This window comes from Chanodichthys erythropterus, chromosome 23 (genome assembly GCF_024489055.1).
Source record: "Chanodichthys erythropterus isolate Z2021 chromosome 23, ASM2448905v1, whole genome shotgun sequence".
NCBI classification, from domain to species: Eukaryota; Metazoa; Chordata; class Actinopteri; order Cypriniformes; family Xenocyprididae; genus Chanodichthys; species Chanodichthys erythropterus.
Window position 1 is genome coordinate 23,083,686 of NC_090243.1, and position 13,265 is coordinate 23,096,950.

Sequence of the window (13,265 nt, forward strand, 5' to 3'; positions counted from 1 at the left end):
GGCCTTTAAATGTCAGAAACATTCTTCCTATCAGTCTAGGGAACAGTTGGCACTCAGATAAATGTAGTGCAGGCCTTCAGCGAGATAAAGCTTATAAATGCTTTATTGTTGGAATCGGAGGTTTGAGATTTGTAGCCACTGGTCTAGGCTGTTTGCTTGAAGAAGAATGATGTGTGTGTGTCACTGTGTTCGGACAATACAAGCACTGTTTGCTCTCCTCCAGAATGTATGAGGGAAAAGACAAATGGGGGAGAAATAGGAGGTGGTCATTGAAGGGACGAACCATTTTGAGAGCTGTGAGCATTAGCACTGCCGTCTGTGATCAGTTAACAGATTCAAATTTTGTTAATGAACTACTGAGGAAAGCTTGATGGTGATTTTGAAGGAAATGCTGTTATTGTTCAGACACACAGGTGAGCTGTTTTAACTTACTAAATTTGATAATTTTTCATGAACATTTGGAAGAACTTTACAAACAGTATCCAAAACGTAAAATACTATTTTGCTTATGTCTATACTTTGCACCAAAACATCACCATTACATACTAACAAACATCTGAACTGATCATATGACTCTAACCTCAATAACAGATTATTTTTAAAAGTTAGCTTGTCAGTGATAGTCAAGTAAATAAACACTAACCATTCTCTAAACAGAGTTAGAACAAGCTTAAAAAAACAATGATTCCATTCGTTAGTTATAGCATACGTATGCACAACATTTTAACTTTTGCTTCTATTACCTTTAACAAAAAAAGTCTTCACATACGTAATGTCTTTTTATGTGATGTTTAGTTTTTTCATAGATACACTTCAACACAGCGTGTCATTACCCATCATGCATGACGGTAAACAATACATCACAACATGATTCCCCTAATGGCCAATTAAAGTGTACTAAAGATTTGACTGTAGGATGGGACAAAGTCAAAGTCAAAAAAGCTTTACTACAAAAAGTTGTCCAGTAATAATTACACAATTAAAATGCTAAACACAAAAACATACTCTGTTAAACACACCCTTTCACATATGTGAATTTGGTGTTTGTGAATTTTGTCTGATTTCACACCGCATGTGTCAGCAGAGCGTAAGCAGTGCATATTTTTTTCCAGTGCCGCCCATGTTATCAGATTAGAGCATTCACACCATACACAGAGGCTGCGCAGCAACGCGTAGCAGGAGCAGAGCAGAACCTGCAGTGCCGGGGTCTATTTTTGCTGCGCTGCTAACACTCAATTAAAGTGAAAGTACAATTTTGATGGACAAAATAAATATGATTTCACACAAAAAGTGCTCAAAATGCACAGGATAAGTTTGTGTCTATGTCAGAAAAAAAATTAAGAATCAAAATATTTACTCATTTACTCATTTAACTTGTTTTTAATTATTCAGTGTGGGTGAAAGTGTGGTGCATTATAAAAAAAAAAAAAAAAAACACAAGTAAACTAGCCAGAAAATATGATATATAAACTAGTTATTAGTTATTACAGAGCAATACCCAAATCAAACACGAGTCTTTTTTTCACCAAGTTTGCTGTCTTGTAAACATGTTCACGCAGCAGATGATGTAAACACAAAGCGTACCTCATTCATGTGCAGCAATGTGACACAAGGCTTCTTGATTGTTCGTTTTTTTATTTACGTTTACATGAGAATGTTGTACGCCTCCCCATGTTAACAAACTTTCAAGACTATCAAGTTTATAAATGACCAACTTATAAAAACAAATTTAAAGCTGTCCTTGTAAAGAAATTTTCACTTTATATGTAGATTGGAGCCGCTGCTGTGACACTGTACAAAGGCTACCAGTGTGAATACTCACGCGTTTCATGTTGTATTTGTGCTCATGCGCTGCTCACGTGCCACTCACACTTGCAATGTGAAACTGGCATCAGGGGCCGTATACACAACACTATTTTCAACTAAAAACGGAAATCTTTTTATGCGTTTTAGATGTTCATTTACACAACGACAGAGTTTTGGTGGCCTGAGACTGCAAACTTTTGAAAACGGGTTTCAATGTGCAAGTTTTTGAAATTATACTATTACTGTCTCTGTGTAAACAACAAAAATGCACATTTGTGAAAACAGTGAAATCATGTGCATGCATATTTTGACAACGTTGTCATCTGTACAAAGGAAAAACTTTTCCATTTTTAGAACAATCTTTGTAAGATAAAAATACCCTTAGTTCATGTTTCATTTGTCCCTGTTCATTAGTTGCCATGTATTTGGATTTGGCCTCATGTGTTAAACCTGTGTCTTGTCAATTATCTCGTTTAGTCCCTAGTGTTTCCATGTGTATTTATAGCTCTCATTTTCAGTTGTTCTTGGTCCGTAATTGTCAATGTATTGTGCTTGTTTTGTTTGTGATTTTTGGGATTTCTTAGAAGCCTGAGTATTGTTGTTATTCTGATTTGGCTATTAAAGAAATACTGCTGTGCCTAGATCCAGCTGTTTTTTTTTTTTGATCATTCTAACACATAGGGCCCTATCATACACCCAGTGCAATCGGATGCCAGGTGTGACGTAAGTGTTTTTTGCTAGTTTCAGCGCCACATTGTTTAAATAGCAATGTAGAAGATTATTATTGTGTGCATAAAGATAAAAATGCTTTGGTGGAATCTAGCTTATCCCGTAGAAGGTCTGCTTACGTGCTTTAACCTTGCGCACAAGCAGATCCGTTTCCTTGCTAGAGAAGTGTTCAGTTTTTCTGCTTGCAAATTCCACCATGTAAATAGCGAATCCACCATGGCGCGTGCACAACTGGCTTTTAACGGGAATGGGAAATGAGACTCTGATTGGTTTATTGCACATTACGCCCAAAACGCACCCATTACTCATTAAGAGAATAGGGACAACCCTTTTAGACCATGCGTTGGGTGCACTAACCATTTTTCCCGTCGTTAAACTTGCAAAAGTGGATTCAGACACATCCTAACTGCACTTGCATCATGTGATTCTAGACCATGCGCTTAGATCGTTAAAATAGGGTCCATAGAGATAAAGTAAAATATAATAGCTTGGAATTTTGAGAAAGAAATAATTTGCTGGTTAGGCAATTATGTATTTTAGTTGATATTGTGGTATAATTGTTTCATGGCTTTGCAATATATGGTTCCAGTTTAGGTTTGGCATATACTGAATTATAAACCATATTAAAATAAAATAGCAACACACAAGCATTCCTGATCTCTGATATCATAACTTAGTTAAAACTGACTTTCACAAGATGGAAAACTCTAGGACATACTGAATGAACTGTGTTCAAAATAGTTTCATCTTCATTCATGTACAATGAACTATTTGTTGTCCCTAAAATTCTGAGTAACAGTGGTGGGAACATCAGGTCATTTTACTGACTCTCTTGTTCAATCTCGTTCAGCAAAATGAACTCATTTTTATTTTTCATCTTGTTAATTTCAACAGAGTTAAAATGTTGTATTTTAAACAACCGAATTTTCTATATGCATTCACAATCTTTTATTATTTTTCAAATTAGGAAATCTTTATAATACTGTCAAAGATAAATTAAGAAAAACAAATGATGAGTTCACTTCCCAAATCTTTTGTTAATAATTTATGTGACAGGCGCAATGAATAAATCGTATATAGATGCCCCATCACAGTTTGGAACTGTTTGGGATAAACACTGCCTCAATATGTGCCAGATTTTATTACATAAGGATATTTCTGAAATAATTACTAAAATAATGTCTTTAGAATTCACAAGTGTGAATTTTATTTTCCACTCTGGTTTACAGCCTGACATCCCTAAACATAACCATTTATTGACAATTAAAAAAACAACACAACAGGCAGGTAAATGTTACAGTCACAATAATTTATTTAAAACATAAAAAGGCAATATAAAAATAACATCTTACTAGTATTGGTTTGGTTGAAAATAAAATCACACTAACAAAGTGCATTTTGACTTCCCATCAATAGCAAGGATCCAAATGCAATGTAATATTTAATAAACTAACAATAAAATACATAAATAACATAAAATACACCTAACAATGAATACAGGAAACACAAGGGCTTATTTACACAAGGGCGGATAAGACTAAATAGACACAGCTGGGAACAATCAAGACTAACGAGGGGAAACACAGGAACAGAAGATACAAACTGAAACTCCACATAATACAATGGTAGAAAAGACACAGGACCATATACCTAAATATTATCTACAAATACTTCAGTGACCAGTAGTGATGGGAAACCGAGGCTTTCTGACGCATTTGAGGCTTTCATCAAAATGTGCCGAAAAACGGTTCATTACTCGAAGCTTTTAACACAGTGCGCATTAGCAACATCTGGTGGTCAGACTTGTTTTCTCCACCATATAGCTTCGGAAGTCCGTGACATACGGAATCACCCTTGTCTTTGAATCAGTTCTATCTAATATGATCTAATGTCATCTAAATTAATTTGTGACTATGAGACCACCACTCGTGTCATGTGTAGCCTGCAATGGATTCACATATTGATCAATAATATAAAATATACAATGATGTGATGTGATCATAACTGACATGAGTAGGCCAGTTGAAATACTTTGGAAATAATAGCTGGTTAACTCTTATATTCTGTTCAGGGTCTCTTAGACCTATCATAAAACCGACATCATAAAACATGACTAAATGCATTTTCCTAAATGCATCAGCTGAAACACCTTTTTTTTTTTTCAAACCAGCCATCTCGACTTTCCGATACTGCATGACATTCGAAGCTTCAAACGTCATCAATCACGTGGTATTTTCAATTCGATACAAGCATCGGTACAGTGTGTGATACAATAGTGCTTTGAAAACTGCGTCGGAGCATCGGAGCCCCGGTATCAACCGTCCCATCACTAGTGACCAGGACTAGCTTAAGTTAGTAAAATGGCTGAAATCATTCAATTAAATTTTTAAATCTGCCCCTTGGATTTTTGTTTATTAAACATTTTGGCTGAGTATAATGATTAAAAAAATTAGAGATATATTCCTCAGAAAATGAGAAAAAAAAAAAAAAAACTTGCAGATTAAACCTAGCCTTGTGATTACCCAGCATTCTCACTCTAATGGATTATTTGTGCTTCAGCTAGACTCCAACACTTCAGTCTTTTGAACAATGTTATTCACCTTCACCTCAACCCTATGAATCACTCTAAGAATCTCTTTCCTATTTCTTAATAACAGAAAAGACAGCATTTCCTTCTAATGGAGTTTTGCTTCATATCCTGTTTGAGTCTGTCTCCTCCCTTGGCATCATCACCCTGACATCCAGCCCTAACATTCAATGAAACACTGATTCAAAGAACTACTCAACAATGGACAACTGTTCTGTTCTTCATGTGCTTCTCATGATCTCCATCATGCCTGGCTGGCTTGGGGGTGACCTTATAATCTCAAGAAAACAGCATGAGATCCGTTTGAGTAAAGTGTCTCGTGGGTCCCATCTGAGAATGAGACGAGGCTGGATTTGGAGCCAAATATTTGTTGAAGAAGAAGATCCAACACCAAGGAAGATTGGTCAGGTATAACTGGAGTGAAAAATTAATTCACAAAGGGCTTTCACACATCTAAACTAAATAAATGTGGGAAAAGGTCACATGGCTTAAAAGAAACCAAACCAACATCAAACTGTAACACTCATTTCAGCATATAAACATTATAGTCTCCAATAGCAATATGTAACTTATTCAGCTCTGTGGGTGTAGTCAATGTGAAGTTTCAGGGGTGTTTTTTTTTTTTTTTTTTTTTTTTTTTTTTAAGGGGCACCACAGTGACAGTCCTTCTTATGAATAACAGACATGAAATTCATGTCTCTCAGGAAATTTGACATATTCTATATATTTGAAATATAATTATATATTGATATATAGTTGATATATCTTACAAAATCTCTTTTACATCCTGTTATTTTTCTTCAGCTGAAATCAGATTATGATACAGGGGACTTTACTATCAAGTACATCCTGTCAGGTGAAGGAGCTGGTGAGATCTTCATCATTGATGAGTACACAGGTGACATTAGCTCATTACAGCCTCTGGATCGCGAACTGAAGCCCTTCTACATACTGCAAGCCCAGGCCATCAACCGCAAATCCAAACAGCCTGTTGAACCTGAATCTGAGTTTATCATTAAAGTCCAGGACATCAATGACAATGCTCCAGAATTTATCAATGAGCCTTACGTATCCAGCATCCCAGAGATGTGTCCCACAGGTGCGTTAACCACTGCATTTCAGATGTTCATGACAAATTAAGAAAACTTAAAAGATTTTGCATGGTCTAAATTAATAAATTAACTTATCAGTGCTAAAAATGTTTCTGTTCATACACAGTTTGATAATAAAAGAGAGTCAAAAAATTAAGTTACAACCAAATATTCATGAAAGCTTGGTTGATATTTGCTCTATGAATAAGACCAGACAATGACTTTCTAGAAAAATTCTGTTTTTGCAACAGCTGTTACAGCAGTTTAGGGAGAGTCCTCACTATTCCAAAATGGCAATACCCTGTTAACAAAGGATAGCTCTAAAAAGTTTACTTGGGTGTTCAATATCAGTCCACAATCTGACTTGTGATGCAGCCTGAATCATAATCATGTCATATTCGTTCGTCTACCCAGTGGAGAACTGGCCACCTGCCTGAGCCTGGGTTCTCTCAAGGTTTCTTGTTTTTCTCCATTTCTGTCACCAATTAAGTTTGGGTTCTTGCCAACTTGGGTTCTGGCTTGCTTAGTTGAGGACAGTAAATATTCAGCAATATTATTGACTTGAATGCACTGACAATATCGGATGAGGACTGAATCTGACCTAGATGATGTTTTTTCTGTTGTCCCCAGATGAACTTTACACAGTTATTGAACTGAGCTGGATCAACACTGAACTGATTTCAGCTGGACAGTGACACTATTATCTTTTCAGAGCTGTTTTACAGCATTATTGGATTTGATTTGCATCATTTATCATTATTTTCCTGTTTATCACTGTAAAGCTGCTTTAAAACAACCTGTATTGTATAAAGCGCTATATAAATAAAGGTTACTTGAGTTGAGTTAACTTGACTTGAAGAAATTGACCAACCTTTACAAAGGCCAGACCTGATCCCCTATTCAGTAATTTTATAGATCTGCGATCTGGGCCCCAACACCCAACACCTAACATCACTACTACTCTTGTTTCTTGTGGAAAATTTCATTTCAAAATCATGGCAAAAAACATGAATTTTCCACTATGAGAGTGGAAGAGAATGCTGTTCATGCACTCCCCCACCTACATTTCCAGCCGGTCCTGAGATTCGATCTTCGGGTTACAAGTCTGACTCTCTAACCAAAGAAGAGACAAGATAGAAGGCAACTAGGAGAAATTACAGTTACACTCCAACTCAGTGAAATGCATAAAGACCAGACTCATTAAAGGACTTTTCATAAATGAGAGGCACATTCAATGAGAGTAGCACAATGACTATGTGTGAATGAAATACTGCATTCACTGATTCCCCCTTCTCTCTACTCTACAGGGACTACAGTTATCCAGGTGACAGCTACAGATGCAGATGACCCTATGTTTGGGAACAACGCTAAACTCATCTATTCAATCCTGCAGGGGGAACCCTACTTCTCAGTGGAACCCAAAACAGGTGCAGATCCCTTGCTCAGCAATAACCTTTGTGCTTCAAATAGTCACATTTAAAATGATCTGAATCTCACTGCATTAGATACAAAATATCACTTCATTAGATACACTGTAAAAATATCCCATAAAATTTACAATAAAAAACGTCAGCTATGGTTGCCAGAACTTTACCGGACAGCACTTAGTTTACAGTTCAAAACCGTGTAATTTAAAGGTTTATATTGTAATAATTATGGTTCATTACTGTTTATTTTACACACTGTAAAAAAAAATTCTGTTAAATTTATGGTAAAAAAAACTTATTTCATGAACTGATATAATGTTAATTTACCAACCTATTGAAGTACCAATATCTTTTGTACCTTTGTAATACACTGACATCCACCAAACACAGTGGTGATGAGAGTCACATGCTGAATCAAAGCTCATCATAAGCAGCTTTTCCACAAGCTGAGAAGGACAATACTATTGTATAGAAGGTGCACACAGTGTCATTCACACAAAAATTGAACACCATCATGGTAACACATGAAATTTTAAAAATGCAATAAACATTAATTTAGTAACATAAAACCCTAACCCTAATGTAAATAACTGATTAGAAAAAAACTAAGGAGAAACAGAGTTATTTCAACGATTTCATACGTTTTTTCACTGTAAATTATACAATGAACTGTTATTATTCACTTCCAAAAACTGTCAATTTAATGGTATTTTACCGTAAAATTACATTAAATGTAATGTTAGATCTATAACAGTTATTCACCGTATGAAGTATGGAAACTTGTTGTAAACCAATTAACTGTTTTTCACCGTAGCATTTTTACAGTCTTTACTGTTAATTTCACAGCCATTTTTTACAGTGTACCCTAACCCTAAGACTGAATGGCATTTATGTAAAATAAAGACAAAATAGTAAGTACAGTGATGAAAATTGTCATGAATGAGGCTCCCTCGACTCGTCCTCTGGACCATCGGAGGGAGCCATCACCGGAATATTGACTGTTTCTCATTCGGACTACATTTCCCATAGGCCCTCATTCCTGGGACTGATTACACATGCACCTGCACCACATCACACACACTATTTAAGAGCTTCACACGCTGCCTTGCATCGCGAAGTCTTGATTTGCTGTTAGTGATCATTTCTGAGCGTTATTTCTGTGGACTGTTTACCCGTTGCTACCTGGACTGTTTATCTCCTGAGAACCTCTGCCGCCTACCCTGAACCTTGCCTGGACTTTACTCTGTGTTTGCTTGCCGCCTGTCTTGACTATTGCCTGTGACCCGTTCATGATTCTCGCTGCCAGCCCTGACCCTTGCCTGTCCCCGACTACGGTATTGTCTTTGCCCTGTTTGTTATACTGTGTTTTAATAAAGACTGTAAATGGATCCACTCTCCACTGACCCTTCATTACAGAAGACTTCGCCACCCTGTGATCCAGCAGCTCTTGCACAGATTTCCACTGCATTATCTGTACAGGCCAGCCAACTAGCCATGCATCACCATCAACTATCACGACTCAACTCGTTGACCGAAGAACTGGTGAAGACGTTACAGAGTCTACGCCTCACCCCCACCGAGGCTGCCACGCTGCAGGCCGCAACACCAGTTACCACGCCATCGCCCAGCCCACCTGCTGTGAACCCACGATTAGCTCTCCCTGAAAAGTTTGACGGCACGACAGCAAAATGTAAGGGGTTCCTTTTACAGTGCTCTTTGTACGTAAACCAACAGCCTTCTCTGTACCCCACAGACTCCAGCCGCATCTCTTTTGTCTGCTCCCTGCTCAAAGGCAAAGCGTTAGACTGGGCCACGGCCATTTGGAGAGAGGATGGCACAGCGTTCACCACGTTTACGGAGTTCCTGCATCGATTCAGAGAGGTGTTCGAACACTCAGCGGGAGGTCAGAATCCAGGAGAACAATTGCTTTCCTTGAGTCAAGGCAAATCCACGGCTGTGGAATACGCACTTCAGTTTCGCACACTTGCAGCTCAAACCACCTGGGTTGAAGATACGTTAAAACTACTCTTTCGTCGGGGTCTCTCCTTGGAATTACAGGCTGAGCTTGCTTGCTGTGACGAGGGTCAGTCACTGAGCTCCTTCATCGAGCTGGCTATCCATATTGACAACTTGCTCCGTTCTCGCCGCACTACTCGAAACATCACGACTGCCAGTTCCAGTTCAGAACCTATGCAGCTGGGTTATACTCCATTACAACCCGAGGAGAGAGAGTGATGGAGACAGTTACATCTGTGTCTATATTGTGGTCAGGCTGGACATTACAAGAGCAACTGCCCCATTCGCCCCAACGCCTCAAGCTCCAGATCGGTGAGTTCCTCCCCTCACTATGATTACCCATTCACTTCGCTGAAAATCCCCGTTCAAGTTATCGTTGACGATCAAGTCATTTCCACTCATGCTCTGCTGGACTCAGGGGCCGCTGGGAATTTCATGTCAGACTCTTTTGCACAAGCCCATCACATCGAGCTAACCAAATATCATTCTCCATTGACAGTGGAAGCACTAGACGGAAAGCCCATAGGCAGGGGCAAAGTGGCTCACATCACTCAAGAACTCACACTCCAAGTCGGAGCACTGCATCAAGAGATAATCCACTTCTACATCATACCTTCACCTAACAACTCCATCATTCTGGGTTTACCCTGGCTTCGCACCCACAATCCTCATGTATCCTGGAAAGAGGGAGAAATTCTACACTGGGACGATCACTGCCATGAGCACTGTCTACAGCCCATAATTCCCATGCCCGTCCGAACAGTGGAATTCACGGAGGGTGAATTCGAAAAACTCAACATTCCTGTTGAATATGCCGACCTGGCCATCGCTTTCAGTAAAAGAAAAGCCACGGAATTACCTCCACATCGCCCCAGTGACTGCGCTATCGACCTGTTACCTGGAGCTACGCCCCCCAAGGGCAGAATATTCCCCTTGTCACAGCCTGAGACAGCTTCGATGAAAGCCTACATAGAGGAGGAGCTAGCTAAGGGCTTCATCCGGCCATCAACCTCACCCGCGTCTGCGGGTTTTTTCTTCGTAAAAAAGAAAGATGGGGGACTAAGACCTTGCATTGACTATCGGGCTCTGAATGATATCACCGTTAAGTTCCGTTATCCATTGCCTCTTGTACCTGCCGCCCTGGAACAATTGAGACAAGCTACATACTTCACCAAACTAGATCTCCGCTGTGCTTAAAATCTCATACGCATCCGTGAGGGGGACGAATGGAAGACCGCATTCTCTATCACCTCCAGTCACTACGAGACCCTCGTGATGCCATTCGGCCTGTCCAACAGTCCAGCTGTCTTCCAGTCGTACATCAATGATGTTTTCCGGGACATGCTGAACCGCTGGGTCATAGTGTACATCGATGATATTCTGATATACTCTACCTCCTTCGCTGAGCACGTTCAACACGTCAGAGCAGTCCTTCAACGCCTCATCCAGCATCAATTATATGCCAAGGCTGAGAAATGCGAATTTCATCAAACCTCCACGTCCTTCCTGGGGTACATCATTAGTCAAGACGGAGTGGCTATGGATGACGGAAAGGTGAAAGCTGTGCTTGAGTGGCCAAAACCCCGTACGCTAAAGGAGTTACAACGTTTCCTGGGGTTCGCTAACTTTTATCGACGATTCATTAGAGGCTTCAGCAGCGTGGCCGCACCTCTCACAGCCATGACCAAACGCACATCCACCCGCTTAAGCTGGACTCCGGCAGCCGATCAAGCATTCTGTGAGTTGAAAGAACGTTTCACGACAGCACCCATTCTCCGCCATCCCAATCCAGAACTTCCCTTCATTGTCGAGGTCGACGCATCCAATACAGGCATAGGTGCGATCCTGTCACAGCGCCAAGGTGACCCTGAAAAGATGTATCCATGTGCCTTTTATTCACGTAAACTGTCTGCTGCTGAATGCAACTATGACGTAGGAGACCGGGAGTTACTCGCCATGAAAGCTGCGTTGGAGGAATGGCGGCACTGGCTAGAGGGGGCTCAGCATCAATTCACTATACTCACCGACCATAAGAACTTAGAGTACCTCCGTGCAGCCAAACGTCTGAACCCAAGACAAGACAGGTGGGCCATGTTTTTCACACGATTCAATTTTAAAGTCACATACAGGCCTGGGTCAAAGAACACAAAAGCTGACGCCTTATCACGACAGACCGAAAACTTAGGAAAACCCATCACGCACGAATCTATCATTCCTGAATCTCTCCTTGTAGCGCCAGTCCAGTGGGACATAATGACCGAGATTGCACAAGCCGATGAACAATCCCCTCCTCCAGCAACTTGCCCAGCCGACCGCACTTATGTTCCAGCACCACTGCGTAACACAGTACTCCATCATGTCCACGATCTGCCCAGCTCCGGTCATCCAGGTATCACAGCCACACACAACTTGCTACAAAATCGCTTCTGGTGGGAGAACATGTTATCAGACACCACCCAATTCATACGCAACTGTACTGCCTGTCAGACTTCTAAATCATCCCATCAAGCACCTGCAGGACTACTTCAACCACTACCCATTCCTCGCCGACCCTGGTCCCATATTGCCATAGACTTTGTAACTGACCTGCCTCCGTCACAGAACCACACCACCATCCTCACAGTTGTCGATCGCTTTTCCAAAGCATGCCGTCTCATACCACTTCCCAAACTCCCCACAGCCATGGAAACAGCCGAAGTTCTATGTAACTACGTATTCCGTCTGTACGGTCTCCCGGAGGACATCATCTCCGACAGGGGGCCACAATTCACCTCCCGAGTGTGGGCGGCATTCTTCAAAACGCTCAACATTAACATCAGTCTCACCTCTGGGTACCACCCTGAATCTAATGGACAGACCGAACGTCTCAACCAAGAGCTCACCCGATTCCTACGTACATACTGTCAACGCCACCAAACTGAATGGAGCCGCTTCCTCCTATGGGCTGAGTACGCACAGAATTCTCTTAGAAAACCCTCTACCGGAGTCACCCCCTTTCAATGCGTTCTGGGCTATCAACCACCGTTGTTCCCTTGGTCTGGCGAACCATCAGAATTACCGGCTGTGAACGACTGGCTACAGAGAAGCGAGGAAACCTGGGATCTAGCTCACCACCATCTGCAACGGGCGGTTCGGAGGCAAGCCGAACAGGCGGATCGTCATCGGCGGCCTCATCCTGCTTACACGGTGGGACAATGGGTCTGGTTATCGACCAGAGATCTACGCCTCAGACTTCCATGCAGAAAACTCAGTCCCAGGTTTGTAGGGCCTTTCCAAATTGTCAAACAAATCACCCCTGTATCATACCGTCTAAATTTACCTGCTAATTATCGTGTTTCCCCTACTTTTCATGTATCACTGCTGAAACCCTCAGAGGGTCCGGGAGGAGAGCCGGAGGGAGCCGAGGACCGTCATCCCCCACCGCTACAGATCGAGGGCGAGGAGGCTTATCAGGTCCGGGATCTGCTCGATTCCAGGCGCCGGGGTCGGAAGCTACAGTATCTGGTCGATTGGGAGGGGTACGGACCTGAGGAGCGATCCTGGGTCGATGCAGATGATATTCTGGACCCTGCTCTACTGGAGGAATTCCATCGGACGCACCCGGGAAGG

At 41.1% G+C, this 13,265-nt stretch overlaps 1 protein-coding gene across 4 annotated transcripts in view; it reads left to right on the top strand.

Moving 5' to 3' along the window:
• Positions 1 to 281: 281 nt before the first annotated feature.
• cdh19 (cadherin 19, type 2) overlaps positions 282 to 13,265 on the top strand; it is a 43,286-nt gene continuing 30,302 nt past the window's right edge. For 3 of the 4 annotated variants that reach the window (XM_067378037.1, XM_067378039.1, XM_067378040.1), the window contains exons 1-4: positions 282 to 413; positions 5,193 to 5,530; positions 5,927 to 6,221; positions 7,521 to 7,640. In XM_067378037.1, the coding sequence (XP_067234138.1) occupies positions 5,324 to 5,530; positions 5,927 to 6,221; positions 7,521 to 7,640 (622 nt within the window). In that variant the 5' untranslated portion in view covers positions 282 to 413; positions 5,193 to 5,323. The remainder of the gene's footprint in view (positions 414 to 5,192; positions 5,531 to 5,926; positions 6,222 to 7,520; positions 7,641 to 13,265) is intronic. The other variant, XM_067378038.1, reaches the window with a different exon arrangement.